The 27,258-nt window shown below is 54.3% G+C and overlaps 1 protein-coding gene across 1 annotated transcript; it reads left to right on the top strand.

Annotated features, from left to right (window-relative positions):
* Window positions 1-974: 974 nt before the first annotated feature.
* Window positions 975-25,005, top strand: Loxl1 (lysyl oxidase like 1). The gene is made up of 7 exons (XM_020165651.2): window positions 975-2,509; window positions 15,194-15,302; window positions 18,711-18,848; window positions 19,296-19,452; window positions 20,503-20,598; window positions 22,594-22,709; window positions 24,693-25,005. Exons 1-7 carry the CDS (start codon window positions 1,360-1,362, stop codon window positions 24,697-24,699), a joined length of 1,773 nt encoding a protein of 590 aa, XP_020021240.1. The 5' UTR covers window positions 975-1,359; the 3' UTR covers window positions 24,700-25,005.
* Window positions 25,006-27,258: the final 2,253 nt, after the last annotated feature.

Here is a 27,258-nt window from a genome sequence, read left to right on the forward strand (position 1 = left end):
GTCCACGTAGACTAATTCTCCAGTGGTCAGATGAAGCAACTAGATCAGAGATGGAAAGGAACTAACTAACATCACCCAGTAACTTGATCACAGCCACAGCTCTCCTGAATTTACTTTTTTTTTTCTTTTGTTTTTTTTTGGTGATACTGGGGCTTTATGCTTGCTAGGCAGGCACTCTTACTACTTGAGCCACTCCATCAGCCCTTTTTTGCGCTGGGTATTTTCGAGATAGGGTCTTGCAAACTATTTGCCCACAACTGGCTTAGAATCCCAATCCTCCTGATCTCTGGCCTCCTGAGTAACCAGGATTACAGGCGTGAGCTGCTGGTACCTGGCAAATCCCCACTTTTTGCTGTTGCATGATTACAGTTTTCTTTGCTTTACAATGAGTCCATCCCACATGAAAGACAGTGCTGGGCTTCGTTTTACCATGTATATGCTCCCTGACATGCAGGGCAGACCATACAGGATATGGGAGAAGTTGGTGTCTCCCATGAGTTCACAAATTCGGTTCATCCCAGGAACACACCTCATCCTCTAGACTGAGAGAGTAAGGCCGGAGGTTGTGGCCAGAGAGAAAAGCCCAGGCTCCAGCGCCTTTGTAACTCAGGCCCAAGAGCTGAAATGCAGAATTAAAGAAAGGTCCACCGACAGTGAGGTATCTCTTAGTACTGGCTTTAGAGACAAGGGGAAAGGGAACCCAGAAGTCCTGGGAAGAGGCAAAGCCAGTTAAGTAATGGGGAGCCCAATGCTGTGTCCAAAGCAGGGAGGAATGGTGGTGACCGGTTCTGCCTGCCAGAGCCTCACTTACCAGGCGTGAGTCCCTAGAGCCCCCCTCCTGCTCTCTGCCTCCTTCCTGTCCTCAGAGGCAGGTCTGTGGTTTGGCTGGGAACTCCAGGGACTGAGAGAGCACCGCAGCTGTGGGACAGGCCACATAGCTAAAACCCGGCGGGCCATAGGGCCCCGCGGAGGAGGCCCCAGCAGGCGGACCAGGCGCTGAAACCTCCCGACAAGAAGCTCGAAGCCTGTTGCTTATTCATTCAGAGTGGGAAAGCGCCAGCCCAGCGGCCAGCCAGTGTGGGGCTGGCCATGTAAGGCCCCCAGGCAGTCCTGGCCGCCCGTGCCCTGCGGAGAGCCTTGTGCAGCCTCGGGCACCGCCCCTGCCCTGCCCTGACCCCTTGGCCTCGAAATGCTGTCATCGGAGGAGCCGTCCCGCTCGGGACAAGGCCAGGATGGACAAAGCTAGAGCTTGGGCAGGCAAGGAGCCGTCCTGTCCTCGAGGCCGTGGGAAGAGAAGCACGCACGGGGGACCACTTCTGAGAGCCTCTCTGTGCGGCAGGCCTCTGCAGAGGGGCCACCATGGCTCTGGGCCGAGCCGGCAGGCAGTTGGGGGCCCTGGTGTGGGGTGCCTGCTTGTGCGTCCTGGTGCATGGGCAGCAGGCGCAGCAGCCGGGGCAGGACTCGGACCCGGGGCGCTGGCGACAGCTGATCCAGTGGGAGAACAACGGGCAGGTGTACAGCCTGCTCAACTCGGGCTCGGAGTACGTGCCAGCCGGGCCTCAGGGCGCGGACAGTAGCTCCCGGGTGCTGCTGGCCGGCGCGCCCCAGACCCCACCACGGCGCAGCCAGGGGGGACTCCGAAGGCGACAGGCGCCGACCCTGCCCCTGCCCGGCCGCGTGGGCTCAGACACTGTGCGTGGCCAAGCGCGACACCCATTTGGCTTTGGCCAGGTGCCCGACAACTGGCGCGAAGTGGCCGTCGGGGACAGCATGGGCATGGCCCGGGCCCGCACCTCCGTCTCCCAGCAACGGCACGGGGGCTCCGCCTCCTCGGTCTCGGCCTCGGCCTCGGCCTTCGCCACCACTTACCGCCAGCCATCCTCCTACCCGCAGCAGTTCCCCTACCCGCAGGCGCCCTTCGTGAGCCAGTACGAGAACTACGATCCCGCATCGCGGACCTACGATCAGGGCTATGTGTACTACCGCAGTGCGGGCGGCGGCCTGGGCGCAGGGGCGGCAGCCGTGGCCTCGGCGGGGGTCATCTACCCCTTCCAGCCCCGAGTGCGCTACGAGGAGTACGGCGAGGAGCAGCCGGAGTACCCGGCGCAGGGCTTCTACCCAGCCCCGGAGAGGCCCTACGCGCCGCAGCCGCAGCCGCAGCCGTCGGACGGCCTGGACCGCCGCTACTCGCACAGTCTGTACAACGAGGGCACCGCCGGCTTGGAGCAGGCCTACCCGGATCAGAGCCCCGACGCGGTGCAGACCCCTAACGGCGGCACCTACGGTGGGGACCCCCGCCTCGGCTGGTACCCGCCCTATGGCAATGTGCCACCGGAGGCCTATGGCCCGCCGCGCGCCGTCGAGCCGCAGCCCCCCTTCCGCATGCTGGAGCCGCCCTACCTGCCCGTGCGCAGCTCCGACGCGCCCCCGCCTGGTGGGGAGCGGAACGGCGCGCAGCAGGGCCGCCTGAGCGTGGGCAGCGTGTACCGACCCAACCAGAATGGTCGCGGTGAGTACCAACCCCGCGCGCCTCCTCTGCCCTGCCAGCCTCAGGGTCATGGTGAACTGCTTCAGGTGTGCAGACCCCTCCTCCATCCCTTACCAAAGGCCTGGCTCCGCTCAGTTGCTGAGAAAGGACCCTACATTCAACAGCCCCGTGGGTGCCTCACCTCCCAGCCCACCCCATATGGACGCATCAGTGCCAGGGTTTGGCCAGGCAATCTAAGCTCTGACCTTGGCTTCGGGAGTGGAGAGTAGAAGGGCCTGGCCCTGAGTTCAAACTCTGGTACTGTCAAAGCAGAAGAATTAAAAAAAAAAAAAAAAGGCCTTAGGGGAGGGCTCTCTGGAGGTGCTGCAGCTTCCCCATCATGGGGCATAAGTGAGCTTGCCCTGGGCGAGCAGGTCAAGGGGAGCCCATGCCCAGGCATGACTCCAGACCCAATGACTGAGAGCTCCCTCAGGCCTCCCTGCAAGGCTAGTACCCAAAAGCCCAGTAAGGCACTAGCCTGGGTGTAAAATTTAAGCTTAGTAATGGAGATAATATTTCAATGCAGTTTTTAAAAATTAAAAAAGTACCCAAAAATGTACAGTGAATAAATATATCCATATTTTAAATAGGATCAGTAACTGTGCCAAAGCTGGCCTGAGGCAAACTGAAAAGCCAGTATGGGCCCTGTCTGTATTTGAAATTTGGACATTTGTTCATCAGCTTTTTTGTATTCATTTTGATTTTAAAAATACTACATTAGATATTACTTATCTTGGTTGCTGAGGGTTTTTTTGATGCCTTTGAATGTGGTAGCCCAGGCCAGTGCCTCACTGGCGTCACCATAGTCCTGGCCCTGGAGGAAGAGTCCCAAGGGGTGACTATGGACAGGCCACCCTCTCTGGCTTTTCAGGGGAGTGAAGATGTGACCTATTTTGGTGAAGGCCAAGCTGTCTGCACACAAGGGCATAGGAATGGGGGTGGCCTTCCTCTGTCAGATGGGCGGCTTCCCCACGTGCCATTACCATGACAGGGGCCAGCTGTGAGTCTGGCCAGGGCTGGATGGCCCTAGGCCCATCCTCTGCTGTCCTAGAATTCTCTGGCTCACTGCTTCTCTCCCTGCGGGTTATCAGCTCTCTGGTCAAGGTTTCTTCTCAGTCCCCAGTGCACATGTAGCCTATCCTGCCCACCTCTTTCAGGCTGCAATCACAGCTCACTGCCCATGGTTCTGTGCTCCCTTCCAAGGGTTTCTGTGCCAGTGTTGAGCCTGGGTGACTCCAGGGTGCTAGTGCTACAGCTTCTGTCAGCTCTAGAGGGTGCTACTGGAACCTAAGACTAGGGGAGGCGTGTCTCAGGCATTCTCACAGAGCGAGACCCTGGAATTGGTGCTGAATCCTACTTTGAGAACCGCAGGAGCTGGGGATAAATCAGATGGGGGCCCAGTCGTCATGTGCATCCCGGGCATGTGACAGCCGCCATGACTACTCTGAGAGCCCCTTAGAAGAGAGGATGGGGTGCTCAACTGGTGTGGCACATTTTCTTAGAATGCAAGACCTCAGAGTGAGGCTCAGCCAGCAGGGCCCCACCGTTGGGCAGAAGAGAAAACCGAGGCCTCAAATGTCACCGTGCCAGCAGGGCCAGGCCTGGGAGTACACATCTGGGCTTCAAGCCAGTGGGTTTTCCAGGGCTCCTCTGTGGTCTGTGAGTTTTCAAGGAAGCCAGTTGGTTTAGAGGAGGATGGGACAGGGCAAGGCCATGTCTGGAGTGGGCTGTTTGGTGCTCAGCAGGGACTTGGGTAACTGCCCTTGAAGCCCCACAGTTCATTTTGGGTCAAAGAGGTTTCTCCAGCTGGGTGTGGTGAACACCTATAATCCCATATTTGGAAGGCTAAGGCAGGAGAATGGAGAGTTCAAGGCCACCTTAGGCTACATAGAAAGTTCAAGGCCAGCCTGGGCTACCTAGCAATACTGTCTCAAAGCAAACAAACAAATATATTTCTCCCCTGACATCAATACCTTAGTGAGCAGCTGAGTGAACTGACATGCATCCAATCCAGGACCTGCCCTGGGGATGCAAGGCAAGCGGGGGCATCCCAGTGCTCTGATTAGGTGAGAGTCAGGGACAGGGGCTATTGGGAGCCCAGAGGAGGGGTCTCCCCAGTCAGGGGCTGGGGCTTGGGGAAGACTTCTTAGAGGAGGTGTCCTAGCATTGCTGCAAGAGATGGGTGCAGCACCCTCCAGGTGTTTGCTCCCCTAATTATGGAGAGGAAATGGGGTGTGGGATAGAAGTGGGGGGTAAAGGGTAGTTTGGGGCTCACAGAGAGGCCAGAGAGGGAGCATTAGTCTCCCCCATCATTGGTTCCTCCCTCCCCACCCTACTAGACTGGGACCATGGAAAATCCGAGCCCAGAGAAGTCCAAGCCTTGTATTTGAGATCAGCCCCCCAGGCCTGGTGTGGGAGCTCAGGGCAGATTCTCCGAGACTGACTTCATTCCTCCTGGCCACTCACCCAGGGGTCTGAGGCCCGGCGCTGGCAGCCTGCGTGTGTGTGTGTGTGTGTGGGCGTGGATATGTCCTCACAACACCAAACACATGTGAGCACCGCCCACGTCCCTTCGTGTGTGGGTAGCTTCCAAGTGCCTGTCCTGAACCTAGTCTCTGCCTCGGATGCCTGCCCACCTCTTCCTTCCCACCCTGGGAGCTGGGGCTGCCGGGGACTTCCTGTGATATTGTGTAACTGGAAAGAGTGAGAGGGAAGAAACAGAGTCCCAGAGAGGCATCCTGCACCCAGCTCTCAGAGAACAAGCTTGCAGAGAGGTCTTGGGGTGTCCAGCTGCTTCCCAGGTCCCCATGTCCCTTGCACTGTGCCAGTTGCCATGTGACCTCTCTGGAGACTGTTGCTAGGTTCTCTTTTCCCAGCATCTTTGCCCCAGCTCCTACTTCCCACAGCCTCAGTTTCTCTGAGCTGGGGGAGGGGGTGGTCTGGCTCTCAGTGCTGAGATGACCCCAACCCTCAAAGATCACAGCTCTCCCAGGCCCTCTTCCTTCCACCACAGCCTAACTCACCAGCTCTGGCAACTGTGAGAAAGGAACGTGGAGGCCTTGCCTGGCATGTAACCTCTGTCCCTTTCTCAATGGTCATTCAGAAGCCAGGAGACAGCTGCCTCTACCCTGTTCCCAACCTCTCCTTCTCCATCCTATTAGTGGGCAAATAATAAGCCTTTTCAGTGCTTGAGCAGTTTACTCCACTGCTCAAGAGCTGCTGTGGTTCCCTGGGGTCTTGAGAACAAGATCTCAACCTCAGTCTAGCACCCTAAAACCTGAGGCATCTCCTTTCTTTTCTTTCCTTTTCCCTCTCTCAGGCCTCCACTGCCCCCATAGGGACTCTGCTGCTCCCGGGTCTACAGGTTATATCCCCCTAACAACACCTGAGAGCAGCCCTGGCTTCCTGCCACACTCCCACTGCCTAGGTCCCTAGCTCACCTGGGCCTGCGTCCTAAGGCAGAGACATAACAACCCGGTCTTTCTCTGCTGAGCACCAAGTCAGAAGTAGTGGCCTAAGTTTACTTGTTCTCATATGCTCCTGCTGACTCAGAGATTGCTGTCCTGGTGCAGGTGAGAAAACTGAGGCCCAAGGGGGTGGCACGGGGGAGGCAGCTGGGCTGCCATCCCTAGAGCTCATGCTCCCTGCATTATGCTAGGAGGTCAGTGTACTCCCCCTGCCTCCCTGTGCCTCAGCCCCTGCTCTCCATCCAATGGCTTAGGACTTCCCATCTTGTCTCCTTTCATTCCTGGGGGCCCAGCCAGGTCCTGTTATTTGCCTCATTCCATAGACAAGATGGCAGGCTCGCTTGCTGAGGATTTGAGTCCACATGGCTCCCCAGCCAGTGTTTCTTAACCTTGCATTAGTTTAAAATAAAAAATTCCTTTGTATTATCACTTATCATGCACACTTACTTCCTCATTTGTTGGCCACACATTTTGACTGCTCTGTTTCAAGTCCTGGGACACTGGCTATGACAGACTGTGAAAAAAAGCATTCCTCCCCAGGTGGTGGTGGAGTGCAACCTTGTCACTGTCATTGTCACTCTAGGTTCCAAAACATGTATTTACCAAACTGTTGCTGAGTGCTAACCAAGTTCCTAACAGCATTCTTGGAGTTTACAGTCAGTCACTTCCTCCTAGAATAGTCCGACAAGGCAGGTGCCACAGTTAGCCCCATTTTGCAGGCGAGGAAAATGACTTGCCAGGTCATAGCTCAGCCTCCCTGGCCCCTTCCCTGAGGTTGCCCCGTTGCTCCTTCAGAACAACACGGAGTTTTCAGACTGAAAAAGTTGTATAGGTCTGGGCACCTGTGGCTCCCGCCTGTAATCTTAGCTCCACAGGAGGCAGAGATCAGGAGGATCGAGGTTCAAAGCCAGCCCGGGGAAATGGTTCACAAGATCCTATCCCAGAAAACTCATCACAAAAAAAAGGGCTGGAAGAGTGACTCAAGCAGTAGAGCACCTGCCTAGGAAGTGTGAGGCTCTGAGTTCAAACCCAATGCCACCAAAAAAAAAAAAAAGAAGAAGAATGTCACAAGGTGTCCCCTTCCCCGTGGGAAGGGTGTCCACAGTAGTCTTAATAGTGGCTGCTGCTGCTTATTGAGCAGAGACTGGGCCAAGCATTTTCCTTTGTTTTCTCATTACTTCCCCCCAAAACCTTGTGGGTTAGTGTTATCACCCAATTTATAAGTGAGGAAACTGAGGCACAAGAGAAGCCAAGGAACTCACCCATAGTCCCAGGGTTGCGAGTGAACAAGCTTGGATCTAGGGGGACTGCTCACCCCCACCCTCAGGAATATTCTGTTACCTGTCTTAGCAATCAGGGACTCTGTCATATCTAGCTCTCATGAGAAAACGACATCTGGGGCTTGGAAATGTAGCTCTGTGGTAGAGCACTAGCCTAGCATGTGCCAAGGCCCTGGCTTCAATCCCAGCACCTCTCTCCACCCCCCCACCAAGTCACTGGGGATGGTGACAGGGCAGGAGGAGTCATTAGTGCCTTCACTGGCATCAGATTACTGCTGGACTTGGCCAAGGAGTTCTGTCCTTCTGTCTCCCCAAGGGTTCCTCTGGTCTCAGGGTTCCTCTACCCAGAATCTCCCAGAGTCCACCCTGCTTCCTTTCCAAGCCAAGAACACATGGAAAACTCCCCAGGCAAGGGCAAACCAGCAGGAGAGGAAGGGAACAGGGAGGAGGCGGAGGTCGGCACAGGCAGCCCACACCTGCTTCTAATTCCTGTGCCCAGCATTCCTTCAGAGCCACGCTGCAGTCAGGGCTGGGGCAGGGGAGGGGCGAGGAGGGGGGACTGGAAGAAGAGGTTCAGATTCTTCCATCCCTGTCCCTGACCTAACTGCTGCCTGGACACAGACACTGGACCAAGAGGCCTTTGTGGATTCAGGATTACAGAGTGAGGGCTGGGCCTGGACATCTCCCGCTTGCTGATGGGCACCCCAGAAACCAGGCATTTCTGGGGGCAGAATGCCAGAACAGGAAGGGATACCAATTTGGCAGGCAAGACCCTGGAGGCCTTTGCCATCCAAACTTTCCCAAACAAGGTCTCTGAAGGGTCACCTGTCCCCTGCTCCTTGGCCACCTGGAACCATGGATTTGCCAAGTCTAAAGCAAATCCTTTTCCAAAACAAAGGGCTTCAGAATCAGTTCCAGCTCTGCTTCATAATGAGGCTTACACAGGTAGGTGACCCCAGAGCCTTTGGGGGTGTAGGCATTCACCATGTGCTCATAAATAGCATGCAGGTGCCAGACCCCAAGCTAGGGGTGAGCAGTTCAGCGGCATCCCAGACCCATCCCTGACCTCACGTTGATCTCACCTTGCCAGCAAGAAACCAGGCAGTTGGGATACAGTGTGACCCAAGCCTTCCATCTTGTTTAGCTCCCAACTCCTGCTGTATACCTGGAAGACCTGTGGTGCAGGCAAAGGTCTATATCTGACCTCCCTCCTGCTTCCAGGAGCTCCTGTCTGTCTCAGGAGGAAATACACTCACCCAAAAAGTATTTGTTAGTGCTTGCTGTGTGCTGGGCACTGCTGTACAGTACAGCTGGGCACTCATTAGTGAAAAGCAACAGACGTGGCCAGGTGCCAGTGGCTCACATCTGTAATCCTAGCTACTCAGGAAGCAGAGATCAGGAGGATCGAGGCTCGAAGCCAGCCAAGGCAAACAGTTCACAAGACCCTATCTCAAAAAACCCGTCACAAAACAGGGCTGGCAAAGTAGTTCAAGTGCTAGAGCGCCTTCCTAGCTGTGAGGTCCTGAGTTCAAACCCCAGTACCACCAAAAAAGAAACAGACAAAATCCTTGCTCTTGTGGGCCTTGTATTTTCACATACCAGTGCAGCGCATAGATGAATAATGAAGGATGGTGAGAGCTATGGATAAAATAGAGGTAGGTAAGGAGTGGGGGAAGGAGCAGATTGCACCGGTGCACCTCACAAAGGTGACATGTAAGCAAAGACTTGAAGGAGGCATGTAAGTGAGCCATGCAGGAAGAACCTTTCGAACAGGGAAAACAGTCAGTGCACAGGCCCTGAGGCAGTGTGGTTATGGCTGTGAGTGGAGTGGATCTAGAGATGGAATCAGAGACCGGTCAGAGAAGTGACAGGGCCCACACCATAGAGGACTTAGGGAGCACTGTGAGGACTTTGTGCTTTACTCTCTATGCACTAGGGAGCCACTACAGCTGTTGTGCTGGGAGTGTGCAGCGGGGAGTCAGACAGGGAGTCAAGTTGTAAGAGGGTGATAGAAAAGGGGAAGTTGGGACTGGCAGGGTGGCCTCTGGGGCCTAATGACAGTGTTCTTCTGCATAGACAGAGCCAGGTCAAGAGAATGTATCTGTGTGTGTGTGTGTCTTTGTGTGTGTGTGTGTGTGTGTGTGTGTGTGTGTGTGTGTGTAGCTGGGAATTCTAGGACAAGAGGTACAATGGGGTCAGAGGTGAGAAGTACAAAGGTCAGGATGAACTGCTAAGGAGCTGCCCATTGATGCTTAGGGTTAGGAGTCCTGGAAGGTCAAGTGAAGGCCAGACCACAGGAGGCCTTGCTGTCACCCTGTAAGGTCCGGGCTTGCTTCTGTAGGCAGGTAGGAGCCATTGAAGGTCTAGGCCTGGCTTTCTAACCCAAGCAGGGAGTGCCCCTTCATGGTGGGCAAAGTGGGTTCTGTAGCCACCTGGTCTGCAGGCTCCCTGCAGGTGCAACACCTCTGGGCTGGTGCTGACAACTTAATGTTCTGATTATTAGATAATCATTTCCTGGGTTTGGAGCTGCCGTCTCTCTGCCCCTGAGGCCCCACTCTGGCTCATCTTCATTCAAGGCCATGATCTGTGGAACTTTCTGGTTCCCCCACTTAGGGGCTGCTAGGGAGTCTGGCTGGGACAGCTTGCCAAAACCTCCCGCTTTGCACATATTTCACAAGGAACTGATGGGTTCCTGCTGGACTGTGTTTATGCTCCAGCCCCGGGCTCAAGAGATTGAGGCAGTTTCGCATTCCACTTCTTGTCTGTCCCTTGGAGCAGGAGGCCTGAGGAAGACAGATTCAGAAGAGGTTTATTGGGTCCACAGAACAAGCCAAGAAGTTAACAGGTGCGGTTGGGGGCAGTGACAGGAATGCAGTCACAGCAGCCTCTTACCCCTACTGGGCAGAAGGAAACAGGTTACCAGTGAAGCAGGGAGGACTTATTAGGTCAGAGAGGAGAATTTCCTGACTGCTGACGTGTGGGTTGTAGAGATCGGGAGAGGTCATGAGCTCTTGCCCAAGGCTAGGGAAAGCACTGAATAGCTCTGGAAAAGTATTTTAATCTCCAAGTGTTTAAGGACCCATCCAACCTGGGCTGAAGGGCCCATTAGTCCAGTTTCCCCATCACTGAAATGGGGAAAGGGTTCAGAAAGAGGAAGGGAGCAGTACAGAAGGAGGTGGAAAAATGGTGAACTTGCCTCTGGGTCCTGTCCACGAGAAGGCCCAGCTGGATCTACCAGGGATGACACTGACAGTCATTGTCCTTGGGTTCCCAGGGGCTGGCACAGGAGCCATCCAGCAGTGCCAGCCTAAGACCGAAGGACAGGGTAGGCCCCAAGAGTCGGTATGGTGGGTCCTCCCACTGAGGTCTGGACACCCTGCAGAGGGTATGCCGGGGACAGACCCAGAACACAGAGTGCTGGGCCTTTTCTGGCCCTGAATCATCACTGCTGCATCTGAGCACCACCCCCCCCACCCCCGGTTGAAAGGCTTCCCCCAGACTGACAGCCTACAACCTCTGGAGTGGCCTTGGGACCCTTCTGACTCAGTATCCCCACCATTTTGGCCCAGGATGTGAGCAGCCTGAGTCCCCGTAGTCAGCAAACTCCACCTTGGGAAGAGTGTGTACAGGCCTCCAGACTTTCCAGACCATGATGAGGAGGAGTCAGTGTGAGTTGGTGTGGATACACGGAAGCAATGAGGCCTGGAGTGGCCATGCAGAAAGTCAACAGCAGAGGGGAGAAGAACCCAGGCCCAGTCTCCTCCTGGCAGCACAGTGATGATACCCAGGGCCTCCATGGGGAGCATGAGCAAGACTATTCTTGGCAGCCTTTGGGCAGCCTGCCCCACCCCCACCAATGGCACTGGGGACTTGGGAGGAAGCTGAGAAGACTGCAGGTAACCTGGTAGATCCAGAGGGCATGTCAGGCTGTCCACTGTGGCATATGTGTGGAGCAGCGGCCTGGAGGTCACCTGGGAGTCTGTCCCAGGAGACTGGCTAGATGGGTAGAGGAAGCACAGTGTGGACTTCTGTTTGGCAATGACAGGTCATGAACTCTCTTGAAAGGTCTCAAAAGTTTACACTGACTAAAAAATCAGGAAATTGTATGGGTTCTATAAGACTATCATCTAACTATCATATATTTTAAGATACATACCTGTCCCCAATGCCCTGCAGATTCTACACAGATCCAGTGTCTAGGGACATGTCTGGGAGTCAAGGCTGAGGGCCAAGGCTAAAAACGAGAAGGCAAGACAGTGGCTTTGAACAGACCAAGGATGATGGTGCATTTGCTCTGAAATGAGAATTAAGATGAATTCAAGGAGCTGGGTGGGGGATGGGGTGTGTGAGTGTGTGTGTGGTGGGGGTGGTTCCTGTAATACAGCACCTGCCTAGCAAGCACAATGCACTGAGTTCAAACCCCAGTATCCCCCAAAAAAAAAAAAAAAAAAAAGTTGAATTCAAACCTCTGTATTTTTAAGTCTCAGAAAAGTTGTCGTTGGAATTCTCTTTCACTTTTTCAGTCTCCAGTGCCAGGCCTGAGGGTTGGATAGACATCCGGCCCCTCCCTGCCCCGCCCCCGCCCCTCCCTGCTCCCCCCCCCCCCAGTTATACCCTCACTCCTGTGACTGATGGTTCCTGCATGGGAGCAAACAAAAAGACCCTCTCCCCAGGAGCTTTCTTTAAGATCACATTTCTTGTGATGGGGGAGGGAGTGGTCACACTATCTGGTTGTAACAGGACTTCTTCACTCAAATTGACCCCCCACCCCTGCCCGGGATGTGGGTGGACCCCATAAGCCAGCGATTAACAGACCTGCCCCCAGCCCCTTCTCAAGGCTTCCCCTCCCTTCCTCCCAACATCATTCTGCCTCCTCTTCAGTCCCAAGCCCTACAAAGGGGCCCAGAGCCCAAGCCTGCAGGCCTGGCTGCTGACCGAATGTCCCCCGGGGGAGAGCAGCCCGGAGAAGGAGGCCTTGCTCCTTCCTGGAAAAACATACCAGTTGAGGGAGGGGGCCTGCTGGTCCCTGGGACCTCAGCAGGGGGTCCTGAGGGTGAACTCCCAGGCCAGGGAGGGTATGACAGGGGTGGAGCAAAGCCAAGACAGAGGGCGTTACGGAAGGCATAGGAGGCCCTGATGGTGGTCAGAATGTGAAACACAAATATTTATAAAATAATAGTAAGAGTGACTTCATCTAAGTACTGGAAAAGGCATAACTAATCAACAGAGATTCAAAAGTGGATCGATGGCTTCCTGGGTGGTGGAGGGGGGACTGGACAGGACAGGACAGGATTCACTGGGAAGGCAGAAACCATCCTGCGCTTCACTGTGGTGTTAGTTACATAGCTGTGTACATTTGTCAGAATTTATCAAACTGGCACAAAAAAAGTCTGTGCCTTTGCGAATAAATTATATTTTTAAAAAGTTAATTTTTAGAAGAAGAATAGCAGGAGGAGTCCTGGGAGAGGAGGGTCCAGGACCTGGGATCACCTCCCTGATTCACTGTGTGACTGTGGATAAATTAATTGCCCTCTCTGAGCCTGTTTCCTCCACAATTCCAAAGGCATGGTGTGCGCTGGGGGACAGATGTGGAGCACAATCATCAATACCAATCATATATTGAGCCACTAATCATTAAAAAAATCTTACCTGGCAGAGACTTAGGGGCCTTGGGCTGTCAGTAATCCCAAAGCAAATATGGGTTGCCTGCCTACAGGGGTGAGTTGGATGCAGGCCCTGCCATCAGGGAGCCCTCAGCTGGAAGGGAATATGACTAAACCTGATTATAGTGGAGCAGTGGAGAAGTATGTGCAGCTGGGATGCCACTGTCAATCAGGAGAGACTTCCTGGAGCTGGAGGCCAGGGGTCAGGGCTCCTTAGTCTCTCCCTCCAGTTCCCACATAGTGGACTCTATTTGGGGGTGGGGGTGACCCTCCCGCACAGCTCTGGACCTTGCAGCAACCCTACCCACTCACTTTTACTTAGAAAGAATGGATGATGTCAAAGCAATTCCTTTTTAAAAGTCTTTTCTTTTAAATACAGTGCTTTAGCTCATCATCTGGGGACAGAGACTGGCGACAATAAGACTGAGATTCTGAGTTGTTGATAGATACCAGGCCTCAGTGTGTGACCACAGTCAGGGCTCAGTCAGAGACCAAGAGCAGCATCACTGGCCCCAGGTGCCCCTGGCCTCTTTCACTGGTTCTTCCCGCCTCTCTGGCTTGCACAGCCAGCTCATGAAATGACCTAGAGAGGAAGGGTCGGGCCAGGAAAGCTTTTCGGAGCCATCTGTGCAGTATTTATTGAAACCGGGCCTGGGGTGGGGGCGGCAGACTGTCTGGTGCTGAATGCTGGGTCCCATGAGGCTTTGGCCCAGCTCCCCCACTCCTGCCTATTGCCCAAGCCCTGCTTGATGGGGAAGGGGAAACCTCCTCTCTTCACCCCTCTTCCAAAAGCTTCTGGGAACCCAAGAGGGAGAACCAGCTCCCAGCTGGTTTGAGGGCCTGAGGGTCCCTTGGGGAATGACTGCAAACATTCCAGGGGCTCCAGTAATAGGGCCTAGGCTAGCCAAGACGTCCCCCCTTAGCCAGGAGCCACCTCATCCTCACCACCCTGTACTCTGCAAGTTTCCTCTCCATTCCAAGTAGGTGAGGTCACCCTGGCTGCCTGGCCCAGGATCCCTCAGGAGGGCCAGGCCCCAGAGAGAGCAGGGCAGGGTCTGGGAGTCCAGGAACAGCCTGGAAGCCAGATTTCCCCTCCTCTACTTTCTTGTCAGCTCCTATAAACTGATAAGAAGATTTTGGCCACAAGAAGAGGGCTAGAAGCCCCTCTGTTTGACTCAAGTCTCTCACCTTGCCTACCCTTCCCACTTTGCCTCCATTCCCAACAGCAGACAGCCTGAAAGCGGCTAAGAGGAATTTATAACCTCATTTCATTGTTTTACCTGACAGAATCCCTGAGGTTCCTAGGCTTTAGATGTGACCTCTTGCCAGCCTGAGAAGAGGCAACTTAGAGGCCCCAGGCCACTCCCCTTAAGCCTTGACCAAGCTACAACAGAGCACAAGGCTTTGGAGCACCCCCCCCCCCACCTCCCACCCACCCACATTCTTTTTCTCCCCATATTGCAGCATGGGACCTGGACAGGTGTATGGTTTCTGCTTATTCCCAATACCTCTTACTTAGACAAATGCATGATGTAGCCTGGGGAAAAGGTGACCATAAGGGCTGAGCACTGCAAGGGAAGAAGGTAGGCCCTCCCTCAGGTTGGACACCCCAGGTAGCAGACAGGGGACGCGCGGGCAGATGTGGGGGCTGATGGCAGAAGTGGTGGCAGAGGATGGGGGAGATGGAGAGGAAGGGCTGTGCCAGGAGGAAGGCTGAGAAGCCAGCTGCTCTGGGGAAACATTTCCTCTCAGCCCGTCCTTTCCTGCCCACTCCCTCCTGCCAGCCTGGCTCTGCCCAGGAGTCTGCAGGGGCCCACTCCAGGCTGAGGCCCAGGGCTGTCCTGGTGGTCTATGAAGACTACTGGCTGCAGAGGTGAGAGCAGGCAAGTAAGGCACAGGGAGAGCCTGTGTCAGGAAATGACTTGGTTCACTTGCTTCTACCTCCAGGCCTTTGTTCCTGCAGTGCCTTTCCTCCTGCCAAGAACACCTTTCCCCTCTCCAGCTCTCTAGACACTACCCCATCTGCAGCTCTTGTTTGTGCCCCAGCTCTGCCAAGAGGCCACAGTGGCTCCCACACAACAGGGCTTTAGGGGAGACCTCCTGCCCTGAGGAGGTCCAGGACCCACTGCCTGGGAGGAACAAATGGCACAGGGTGTTTGTGGTGGGGGAGGTCGCAGGGCATAAGCAGTGGCCAGTGTGGCCCTCTTGGTGCCATGCTCTTCCTCCCTCCCCCTTCTCTCCCACTGCCCACTCCAGGTCTCCCTGACTTGGTCCCAGATCCCAACTACGTGCAGGCGTCTACGTACGTGCAGAGAGCCCATCTGTACTCCCTGCGCTGTGCTGCGGAGGAGAAGTGTCTGGCCAGGTAAGGAGCTGGGGAGGAAGCGAAGAGCAATGGGACTGTCCAAAGGATCACCCAGTGCTGTGCCAGCCAGGCTGCCTGCAAACTGCGTGACCCCCCTTTACATCTTTGAGCCTCACCTGCCCCTAGAGTTCAGGAGGGAAGGGAACAATCGGGCATCCAGCATGTTTGTATGCGTCACCAGATCAGGAACTTTACTGTGGTGTTTCATCTTCACACCAGCCCTGACAGTTTCCCCATCAGGAAACTGAGGCACAATGAAAGGAGCTAAAACCATTCGGAGCAGAGCTGCCCCATGGGGATTGGAGGCTTCCATGCTCACATGGGATGTGGGGAAGACCTAATAGGGTGGACAAACCTGCCACATTGTGGCTTTGGCTGATCCAGTCTGTCTCTGCCTGGTCACAGCAGGGCACAAGGAGGCATGGGTGATCACAAGTAGGCCTGTTATGTGCTATACCAGAGGGGAGGGAACCAAGTTCCCTTGAGCCCAGACAGTGAGCACACTGACTCCACATCACTTGCTTCCTGTAGAACTTGTGTCCAAATTCATCAATAGCTCATATTTTCCTCGAAACGTGTGCTTTGCATCCCTGTGCTGAAAGACCCAGTTAATGACAAAAAAATCTGTGTGGACGTTCATGTTTAAAGCACCTATTTTTCTTTTCTTTGGTGTTGGGAGGTACTGGGGTTTGAACTCAGGGCCTTGGGCTTGCCTGCAAGGTGCTCTACCACTTGAGCCACTCTCTCAGCCTTTTTTGCTTTAGTTGTTTTGTTTTTTTTTAATAGAATCTCAAATTCATGCCTAGGCTAGCCTGGATCACAGTCCTCCTACCTATACCCTCCTCATAGCTGGAATGACAGACGTGCTCCCACCATGTCCAGTTTTTTATTGGTTGAGATGGGGGTGTGTCTCTCAAACAACCCTCCCCCCAGGCTGGCCTCCAAGAGGGATCCTCCTAATTCTACCTCCTGAGTAGCTAGGATTACAGGCATGAGCCACCGCAACAGGCTCTAATTTTCTTAATTGCCCACTTTTTTTTTTTTTTTTTTGACATTTGGATTCTCTCTTTACTTTTATCTTTTACTGTCTAGGAAACCCTTTAGAATCTGCATTCCATTACCACTCACAGTAGCCCACCACAAGCTGTTATCTGCCTGTGACAAGATAGCTCGCACCAGAATCTAACTCAACTCACTGCTTCCTTCATCAAGAAATTCTTGTGAAAAGAAAACGAAAGAAAAGGTGTCAGATGAGCTAAATGGAGTGAGCAGTGTTGATTTACATTCTGGTGCAAGTTCCCGATCTCATCACAGACAACAAGCAATATGCAAACTGCCCCTGGTGTGGGGACCGCACACCGAGTGCCACTTGGTTGACCTGACTATTCAGGCCTTGTCTTGTGTCCTTGGTCCTGGGAAGAGAAGTGTTCCTGCTGTCATTCCTCCAGTAATGAAGAGCACAGCCTCAGTGGCAGCCCATCCAGTTCTGAAGGTTTAAGTCAAAGCAAAACTATCACTACCTCTTCGTGGAGTGTCCCAAGTGCCAGAATCTGAGCTCCCCAATGGGCAAAAAGGAGACAACCTGCCCTCTGTCCTGGAGGACCTCCTGGTATGGCCAGGAGGCCCTCATCCAGGACCCAGTGGCAAAACCAAGCAGCAGAAGTGGGGTGAGTCCAGACACATGGCTCCCAGACTAAGGCTGAGCAAGGTCAGGGAGGGAGGGGTCTGCAGGGCTGAGGCATCCAGGGAGCTGGGTGTGGGATTACAGACCCAGAAAGCCCTGCAGAGCTGGAGTCCTGGAGTGGGAGGGCCCCTTCAAGATCATCTCAAGTGTGGGCCACAGGCCCAGGCCAGGTCATACACTGCAGGCCAAAACCAGAGCAGGGGTGGGATTTGCTCCAAGTCTTGCTTCAAGCTTGTGGCCAAGCTGGGCCTAGAACTAGACCTTGGTTGTTTCCCACGATGTGCTGAGCCGAACAGAAGGGCAGGATTTAACTGAACAGGGAAGGAAGATGTTTTGTTTCAACCCAGACACAGACGGATTCCAAGCCTCCCCCAGACAAGGCTGAGAGCCGTGCGTCTTGGCAGACAGGAGTTTGGGCCGCCTGCTGTCCAGACATACTCTCAGAGAGAGCTAATCCCCACAACGGCCACCTCTTGCCTCTGGCCTTATAACCCAGACCTTAATGAGGCCAGCCAGGACAGCTGTCAGCGGTCAGCTGGAGAAGGGGAGCCTGCAGCCAGGCCTCTGGTTCCTCAGCCTCTGTGTGTGCCTGTGTCTCCTCTCCCACTGCCCCTCTTCTGTCTCTTCGCTCTTCTTCTCACAAGACCTCCCTCTATTGGGAATTTGGGGCAAAAGGTGAATTGTGAGGCAGCAATCACCATTAGACCCAGGCTCCCCGACAGATAAAGGGCAGGTTTCTGGCCCTGGGGCCTTGCCATCAGGGAGAAGTGGCCAGGTCACACCTGACCAGCACAGGAAGTATGTGGCACCTGGGAATAATACAGTCAGAGTTTCTCTCCGAAGAGCAATCAGGAGGGGACTTGAGTTAGACCTAGGAGGCTGGGTGACCTTTGGAGCTCTGAGTCAAATGAAGGATCCAGGTGAGAGAATGGATTGGGGAAACACACTTTGGTGCCAGCACTCCAGTGTGTGGGGAGCAAAAGGCTACATGGAACCAGGAGAGGGAAGAGGCTTCAGGCCTGTCTTTCAGGACCACACCTGCAAGGAAAGACCTCCCAGAATCTCCCGGATAGGGCCATTTTGGTTTTTGTGCTTTGTTGTTGTGCTGGGGATGGGACCCAGCAGCTCAAGCATGGGCAATAACATTCTCTCACTGACCCATGTGCTCAGCCTCTGCTTCCCAATTATTTTATCTGTCTTCTACTACTTAAGTGGCAGCAAGCACTGTGTATATATGCACTGCCCTCCACATAAGGATGCTACAGAGGGATCAGAGTTAAATTCTTGGCTTTTATTTTATTTTTTTGATGTCACTATATAACCCAGTCTGGCCTCACTGAACTCATGATCCTCTTGCCTGCCTCAGTCTCCTGAGTCCTGGGATTACAAGTGTGCATCACTAATCGGCAGGCTGTTTTTAAATGACCCTCCAAAGATTTTTACATGACCCCACCCCCGGCATCAGGGACCCTTTGGCTTGTTGCCAGAAATGCTGCTTCTTTAGAAAGACTCTACTGGCAGCTGGCAGCCATACACAGGGGGCCGGAGTGGAGAGGAGGTCAGACTTTGTGGGGTCAGGAGAGCAGAAGAGGCCAGAGACACCACAGTGCAGCCGTCAGATGACAGGAAGGAGGGAGCTGGGGGCAGGGCCTGATGTGGTCCATTCTGGGTTTTGGGGTCACTGTACCCCAGTCCCACTCTAGTTTCCCTACTTGTCCCAACAGCACAGCCTATGCCCCTGAGGCCACGGACTACGATGTGCGGGTGCTGCTACGCTTTCCCCAGCGTGTGAAGAACCAGGGTACAGCGGACTTCCTCCCCAACCGGCCACGGCACACCTGGGAGTGGCACAGCTGCCACCAGTGAGTGGGGGGTGGGCTCAACTGCCACCTCCTCCTTTGGGCCAGGACCTTGGTGCCAAGCCCCTTCCCCATTAGCTCTCCAGGAGATACAGGTGCTGGTGGGAGCCCTGGGGAGCTGTCGTCTGCCACAGATCCATTAGGGGAAGCCTTAGCTAAAGTGGCTGGAAGGTGGGCCATAGAGTGACTGGGCTTGGTTGATGGACACATGTAGAATATGGGACTTTGCCCAAAAGAGGTCAGTACAGGCGGGGAAGGAAGTTAGGAATCCAACGCTATCCTAGGGTGACCTGGCATCTCACAGATTCCACCCTGTGAGACTCAGGCGACAGAAGAGCCTGGTGGTCAGGAGACTGTCACAGCAGGTCATCTGAACCATCTCAGGAGAGGGACAGGATAAGAGGCCCAGGAGAAACTAGGCCCTCTTCTCTTTGCTCCTCCTCTTACCAGACATTATCACAGCATGGACGAGTTTAGTCACTACGACCTACTGGATGCAGCCACGGGCAAGAAGGTGGCCGAGGGCCACAAGGCCAGCTTCTGCCTGGAGGACAGCACCTGTGACTTTGGCAACCTCAAGCGCTACGCGTGCACCTCTCACACACAGGTCGGGGCGGGCATGGGAGTTCCGGGTGTGCAGGGGTCGTGTGGGGATGGGGCCAATCCAGGCCAGGGACTGAGGGAACTAGACAGCCATGCTGACCAGCCAAGCTGAGGACCAGCAAGTGCCAAGGCTGAGTGACCACTCAGCTCCAGTCAGAGTAAGGGTCTTCTTGCCAGTCCTGAGACCACCACTGGCCCCTGTGGGGTCTGCTCCCTCCCTGCACAGACCCCTTCCTGCCTCATTCCCAGGGGAGACTGCTCCTAGAGAGAAAAGAACATTGCCACAAAGTCTGGATAACCTGATGCCCCATTTGCCTACCGGTCCACCCCAGTCTATCTTTCCTTAAGTCCATCCACAGTCACAAACCGTCCATCTATCCTGTCTGTCTTTTGTTTTCTTTTTCAGTACTGGTGTTTGACCTCAGGGTCTCATGACTGCTAGGTAGGCACTCCGCCACTGGAGCCATGCCCCCAACCCTTTTTGCTTTAATTAGTTTTTGGATATGGTTTCACACGTTTGCCCAGTCCAGATCCTCCCACCCGTGCCCCCACCTAGCTTCAATTATAGGTACACAATACCATGCCCAGCTTACTACTGGCTGAGGTGGGGTCTCACTAACTTTTTGTCAAAATGTGATCCTCCCAATCTCTGCTTCCTGATACCCAGGTTTACAGGTGTGAGCTGAGCTACAACCCAGCCCTTTAGAGTCAAGACAGAGTTACCCTAACTTTGCTTGGGCTAACCTGAAACTCTTAATCATCCTGCGTCTGCCTCCTGAGTAGCTGAGATTACAGACATGTACCACCATGCCCAACTTTTCATCCATTATTTTATCCGCCTCTGCCACGCATCCATCCTTCATTTTATCCTTCCCTGTAGCTACTATATCTCTACCTCTCTCTGCTCTAGCCATCCAGTGGAAGGAAGGGGCAGAGCTACCCTGGGCCCAGGCCAGGAAGGAAGCACACAGCAGAAGGCCCCAGACTGCTGCAGGTGGGCACGGGGTGGCTCTGAGAAACAAGCAGTACCCGAACCTTTTTTTTCTTTTCTCAGGGTCTGAGCCCAGGTTGCTATGACACCTACAACGCTGATATCGACTGCCAGTGGATTGACATAACCGATGTGCAGCCTGGGAACTACATCCTTAAGGTGGGCATGCAGTCTGGGATGGTCTCAGTGTCCACACTCAGTGTCCCCAACTTCTGAAAGATGCTCCAGCCCCCAGGCGGACATGCCGTCCCCCAGCTGCACAGCAGGGGCACGGTGTGCAACATCACCCCAAGGAACCCTGGGCCCTGCTGTGGTGATGCTAGGGGAGGAGCACCACCATTGTCCTTAGGTGACAAAGAGCCAGAGAGCAAGGAGGCTGAGGGCCATGTAACCCATCCCAGCCCCTGTCTGCAGGAGGGCACCCTTTGTGATCTCCGGGAGAGAGATGAGAGAGGTCTGAGCCTCTCACGGGGACCCTGTGAAGTCCAGGATTTCGGTGGCTGAGTTCCAGCAGGAAGCCATCCTGTTCCATGGAGCAATATGTACTCACTCCATCGCCCCTTCCCTTGGCAGGGGACAAGTAGAAAAGTGTGTTGATGACACACAGCTAGCCAGCTTGGCACATCTCTGCAGACTATGCAGGGCACATGATCATGGAGAAGCCATTCCTTACCTGGGGAAGAAAAATCTCAGCTCCTCCATCCAGGAGGACGAGCTCTGCTGGTTTACATGGACCCCACTGCCTGCAGAAGCTCAGTGCAAGGGGAGAGTGGAGTCAGGCTGGCAGAAGGCTGCTCTCCCTTCAGGAGGACGGGCTGGTGGACAGACTGCTTTCAGAAACCGGGAACCAGAAGCAACTCACTGCACCCCACCCTGAGCACCTCTAAGCAGGCTCTTACCCAGCTTCTCTGGGGCCTGGTGCCATCAAGTGCACTCTTTTCTGTCCCTCATTCAGTCACTCATCTAACACCAAGGAAGGCCTTCTGAGCTGTAAATACTGGACATGAAGACCACATCAGTTCCTGCCAGTGATAGGATTTTAAAATAGCATTTCTGATCTCTCTCTCTCTCTCTCTCTCTCTCTCTCTCTCTGTTTGTGTGGTGCTATAGATGGAACACAGGGCCTCATGCATGCTAGGCAGGCACTCTATCCCCGAGTTACATCCTCAGCGCCACTGCCTCTGTTCTTTTGGGGGGCACTGGAATTTGAACTCAGGGCTTCGCACTTGCTAGGCAGGCGCTCTACCACTTGAGCCACACTCCCAGCCCTTTTTTTTTTTGTGATGGGTTTTTTCGAGATAGGGTCTCTTGAACTATTTGCCCGGGGCTGGCTTTGAACCACAATCATCTTGCTCTTTGTCTCTTGAGTAGCTGGAATTATACTGGCACCTGACTTCACTGTTCTGCAGAAAACACTGGTCCCCACCCTAACTAATCCAACCTATCCGAAGTGTGTTCCAGTAGCTCCTTTCCAGACAAAAAGCACAGCACACCTTCTCAAGGAATATTAGTTCCTTGGGTTCCAGGACATGCCACCTGGCATCGGACAGGCCCTGGACAGGGATGCACAGTGATCTGCTGCGAGCAGACCTGGTTTTAACTCCCTGCTCAGCCCCTCACTACTAAGATCCGATCTCTCTGGCCCCCAATCTTGTGCAGGCTCTAGCTCTGCAGAAGCTTTCAATCTTCTAATAAATGGTTTCAGATGATGGGGTTTTTTGTTTGTGTGTTTGTTTGGTGGGACGGGGTTTGAACTCAGGGCTTCACACTTGCAAAGTAGGAGCTCTGTGAGCTGCACCTCCAGTGTGGTTATTTTGGAGATGAGGGTCTTGCAAACTATTTTGCCTGGGCTGGCCTCAAACAGTTATCCTCCCAATCTCAGTCTCCCAAGTAGCTAGGATTACAGGCGTGAGCCACTGGCACCCGCTTTCAGGTGATGTTTTCTTGGCCTGCCACACACCTTCTCTCCTCTCTGAGTCTGCCTGTATCACTGATCTCCAGTTCTCTTGGTCTCACATAATCTCTCTTCATGTCCCTGTCTCCTCTGTCATCTCTGTATCTGTCTGTCCATCTACCTCTCCACCACCTTCCCTGGTGACGAGGTGAAGTATGGCCTCCCTGACAAGATCCCCTCCCTCTGTTTCTCCTCTCCAGGTTCATGTGAACCCCAAGTACATCGTTTTGGAGTCTGACTTCACCAACAACGTGGTGAGATGCAACATCCACTACACAGGTCGCTATGTTTCTGCCACCAACTGCAAAATCGTCCAGTATGTACTCACCCACTGCCCATCCTGCCCCCCAGTTCCTTTCCTGCCTGGGAACCAGGCAGGGCCACCTAAAATACCTGACACCTCCACTTTGGGTCACCCTGATGGCCAAACACAGCTGTGGCTGGGCCCAGAAGGAAGAACCTTGTCTGTGCCAACCCCAAGCAAGTGTTCACGGTGGGGCTCAGACTGCCCAAGTGTGGCTCCCCAAGATTTTCCAAGAGAAAACTGGCAGAGGGCAGAGTGGTTTGGTGTAAATGCACAGCTCTGCCATCCCGCTTCTGTGTGCTCACTCTGTGACACTGGATAATTCACCTTATCTTGCTGAGCTGCTTTTCTTAATGATAAGCAGGTTCCCTTGTAGGTTTGGGATAAAGCCTGATGCCTGTATGTTCAGGAGTCCAGTGGCACTCAGTGGATGGCAGTAATGATCATTACTGCCTTAGCAAGTGGACTGGGTTCCACAGTACCAGACTGAAAATAATGCTGGTTGCAGTGGGTCATCTTTTGTCCCTAGGTCCCCATCTTAGAGGAAGTTAAAATCTGGGCCAGAACTTTTGGCTCATGGCTGCTAGGCAGGGGTCTCAGTTCCTGCTGTCCCAGCTGGCTGTCCTCAGACTCTTTTCTGATTCCTTCCCCCACCATGAAGTACTTTGCAGAGAGACCACCTGCTTGCAGGCTCACAAAGAATCCCACCCCAGCTCCTGTGAACCTAAAATTGTTCGGTTGGATCAAAGGAACACTCTTCCACTTAAAAAAAAACAAAAATGTGGTCCTAGAGCTTTAAGCTTTAGTCACCAACTGGGGACAGATGGTAGGAATTCCAATGCCCAGAGAGGCACCATCCCCTGGTGTATGCTTTGTAACAAATGGCAGGTGTGAGAGGTGAAGTCTGTGGGGTCAGAGCTCAGTGTGTGACCAGTGACAGGCCTCAGTGTGTGACCACGGTCAAAGCTCATTTAGAGACAGCCCTTTCATCCTTGTCTGCTACCATTAGCCTAATTATCACCCTCCCCACCATACTCACACACACACACCTGCACCATAAATACTACAAGTGGGAGCAGCAGGCTCTCGTTCAAAACAGAGATCAGGTCCCTCATGCCTGGGACCAGGGCACTGAGGGCATTCAGAGTGACTGGCTCCTGACCCCGGCACTGGCAGGTTGGCTTTTTCACAGGGTTTCCAGCACCTTTTGCTCCTCTAGGCCTATCTCAGTCAGCCATTTGACATTCTGGGTCACCTACATGGTAGAGGTAGAGGGTTTCTGGAAAGCAGGAGGAAAGGAGGCAGGCAGGAAAGGGCTGCTGGAGCTATAGGAGGCAGGGAGCCCTCTCTCATCCCTGCCTGCTGCTGGCAGAGGAATATGGGGACAGTGAGTGTCCCATGTCCCAGGGGCCCTGTGAGCACTGGGGGGGCTCTCAGAGGACAGCTAGAGGAGCAGGCAGGCCTGCTTTGTGCTCCCCTGGGGCCTGCAGGCTCCAGAGGCCAGGCCCTTCCTTCCGAGAGCTCTTTACATAAGTGCTTGGAAAGGCTCAGGTCTTATTAGAGCGCCCCCGTGACCCTGACCGCAGGCGGGCAGCTGGGCCGGCATGCACAGGAAGCTGGACAGAACATTCCCAGAAAGGCCGAGGACTGACGCCTGTGGGTTTCCATCATGATTCTGAAGAGGAAAAATGAGGCTTAAAAAAAAGAAAAAACAAGCAGGAAAGTGTTTCCAGACAGTAGAAGCTCTGCTGCTAACGTCCTAGAAAATGATCCAGGATTTGGGGCAGGGGGATTGCTGAGTGAGTCTATGCCCAGGTGGGTGGAGGCCTCTCCTTTTGGAGCTTGGCTGAGGGCTCGGCCCCTTTCTTGGGAGGAAGATGGAGGCCTTGGCCTACCCTCCCATGAGGGATATGGGATGCAAAGGGAAGCCCAGTTGGGAAAGCCACAGGGTCCCACCTTCCAACTCCCATTGACCAGTTCTCTTTCTTTCCTTAGATCCTGATCTGCAAGGGGACAGTGTCTCTCCTTCCAAAGCAAGCCCCGCTCCCCCAGGAAGTCTCCTGCCAAGAAGCCCAGCCACTCACCCACCGGAGGGGCAGATGGACAAAAGGGGCATCCCTCCCTGCCGGCCTCAGGGAGCAAATGTGGACCGAAACCACAGGGATTACAGATGCCAGGCTCCATTTTATGTCTAACTTTTCTGTCCAACATTATTTTGTCGGTTGTTGGTTTTTATTTTTTTATATTTTGGCCATCCCACAGAGCAGGATTGCCCAGGTCTGGGCTGAATAAAACAAGGTTTTTCTATTCTGGGACTCTGAATGTAGCCTGTTGGCCAGGCTTGCCACAGCTGGGTTGGGTTCAGAGGATGTCCTAGGGCTGTGTCTGTGGCAGCTGCCCACCTGCCAGGACCACAGTGACCTCTAGGGTGTCAGGATCCTTGTGGAAATCCCGTGGGCTTTAGCCTGAGGCTGAGCCTGCTTCCTGGGAAAAGGACCTCTCCCGCTGGGTGAGGTCTTACCTCTACCCTTTCAGTCACCCACCCTCCCCTCTCAGCAGGTAGCCACCAACCAAGGCCATGGAGTGCTCACAGCAGTCGCCCACTCCTCTGCACTTGACAGTCTGCTGAGTGTCCTCAGAAAGCTCACACACCACACCACACCATGTTTAGTGAGATCACATCTGTGGGCATGGGGAACCTCACAGGAAGGGCCTCCTTCCTGGAAGAAGGGACAGCATGGAGCAGAGGCAGTGAGGTGGGCCTGGAGGCTGAAGGAGTGGAGGGTACCACTCCTCTTCCTCTCCCACCAGCCCTCAGGAGTCCTCTGCATGCATCTGCCTGGCTGCTCCCTCCTTCCCATGGGAGAAACACTAGTGAGAAAGGGAAGAAGATTTGGACTAAGAACAAGGGCATGGGCCAGGCCAGTTCTCCCGGCTATGTGATTTTGGGCCACCTCTGGGCCTCAGTTTCCCCACCAATAAAATGGGACTGCTGAGGGGAATGGGTGCCTCCCCTATAGTGGGAGTCAGTAGCTCTGTGTCAGCAGGTGAGCCAGGCAGGAGAGCAGTCCCCGGCAGCAGTGAGGCCTTCTGGTGGGGTGTGAGGTAGATCTTCCAGAGGGGCCTGGCCCCAGCCCACTAGTGTCATGGGGCCACTCACCAACCCCAGCAACAGGATTTGACTTTCCTGGTGTGGGACAGGTGCCACAGCCCCACTCTTCATTTGGGATGGGCCAGAACACCCAGTGGGAGCATGGGTATCGCCTGTGATCTGGGGGGAGGGCGTCACTGTTCTGTCACACCCCCTACCCATATGTACCTCAGAGATACTGCCCGGATCCTGCTCCTCCCTCTTTTCTTCCTGGGAACCTGAGGAGTGAGTAGGGGAGGGGTCAGACAAGGTCAGAAGAACTCCATGAGGTAGAGTCAAACACCCCCAACTCCTACGTCAATAAAACCAAAGCCAGGGAGGAGCCTGTGTGCATCTGCATGTGAGTTGGAGGCAGATAGGGCTGGAACCTGTGTCTTAGTCCCTCCAGGGCCAAATGTCAGGTGTGTGCAGCTCTCTGGAGAGAAGATCCACACCTTCAGGAGATGCTCCTGTGAGGATTAGGTGGAAGAGAGGGGGGGCATGACTTCTCCTATTAGCAACAGTTGGGAGGTGAGGGCACACAAACATTGGAACTCCAGACACAGTGTCCACATGGGAGCCCTTGGTCCTAGGGAGTTGGTGGATGTCACCAAGAAGCCCTTGGGGGAGGTGGGATGTTGGGCCAGGCTCCAGAGGCTGGCCAAACCCTCTGTGATGAGACTTCTGGTGTGGGGTCTAAAAGCAAAGGAAACTTCCACCCAGAGAGAGAAGACAGCTAGGATGCCCAAGGACTCTTGGTGGCCTGTGCCCCTCTCTGCAAACCTGCCTGGGGGTGTTGAAGGCCTATCTGCACAGCCTTGCAATCCTGCCCTGGCTATGGAGACCCTTCTGGAAGGAGAGGCAGACTTCTCCCAGCTTAGGGCAGGGACGCATGAGGTGTTTGATTCCACACTGGACAGCAGGATGTGTGCCCCTGGAGTAGAGAGAGAGAGATTATAAAGATGGCAGGAGGCCTGACCGGTGTGTGGCCCTCAGATGATAGGAGGGATGGAGGAGGGGTTCTCTGCAGACCTCTGACTCTTGAGGTTTATCTGGCTGTGTCACTGCAGGGAAGAACAGCCTGCTCCACTCTGGCCTTGCTGTCTTCTGGTTCTGACTCCTCCCTGGTGCTCACCTGGTAAAAGGTGGATCACCTGAACCTTTGCCCAGCCAGGACCATAGCAGACCTAGCCATATGACACAGGCTCCCTTACTCTCCAAGCTGTCCCTTCAAGGTCCAGCTTAAACCTCAATTCCTTGCAGTCTTCCTTAGCCATCTCCTTCCCCCCTTAAACTTAGGTGCACTGGGTAGCCTTGCCAGGGGCCTTCCCACCCCCACCACTGCTATGGACACACACAGGGTGAAAGAGGGCACCCAAGACTCCCCCTGCTGGATACATTGAAGAATGCAGAACGTTCTTCACAGGCCAT

This window comes from Castor canadensis, chromosome 19 (genome assembly GCF_047511655.1).
Source record: "Castor canadensis chromosome 19, mCasCan1.hap1v2, whole genome shotgun sequence".
Lineage (NCBI taxonomy): Eukaryota > Metazoa > Chordata > Mammalia > Rodentia > Castoridae > Castor > Castor canadensis.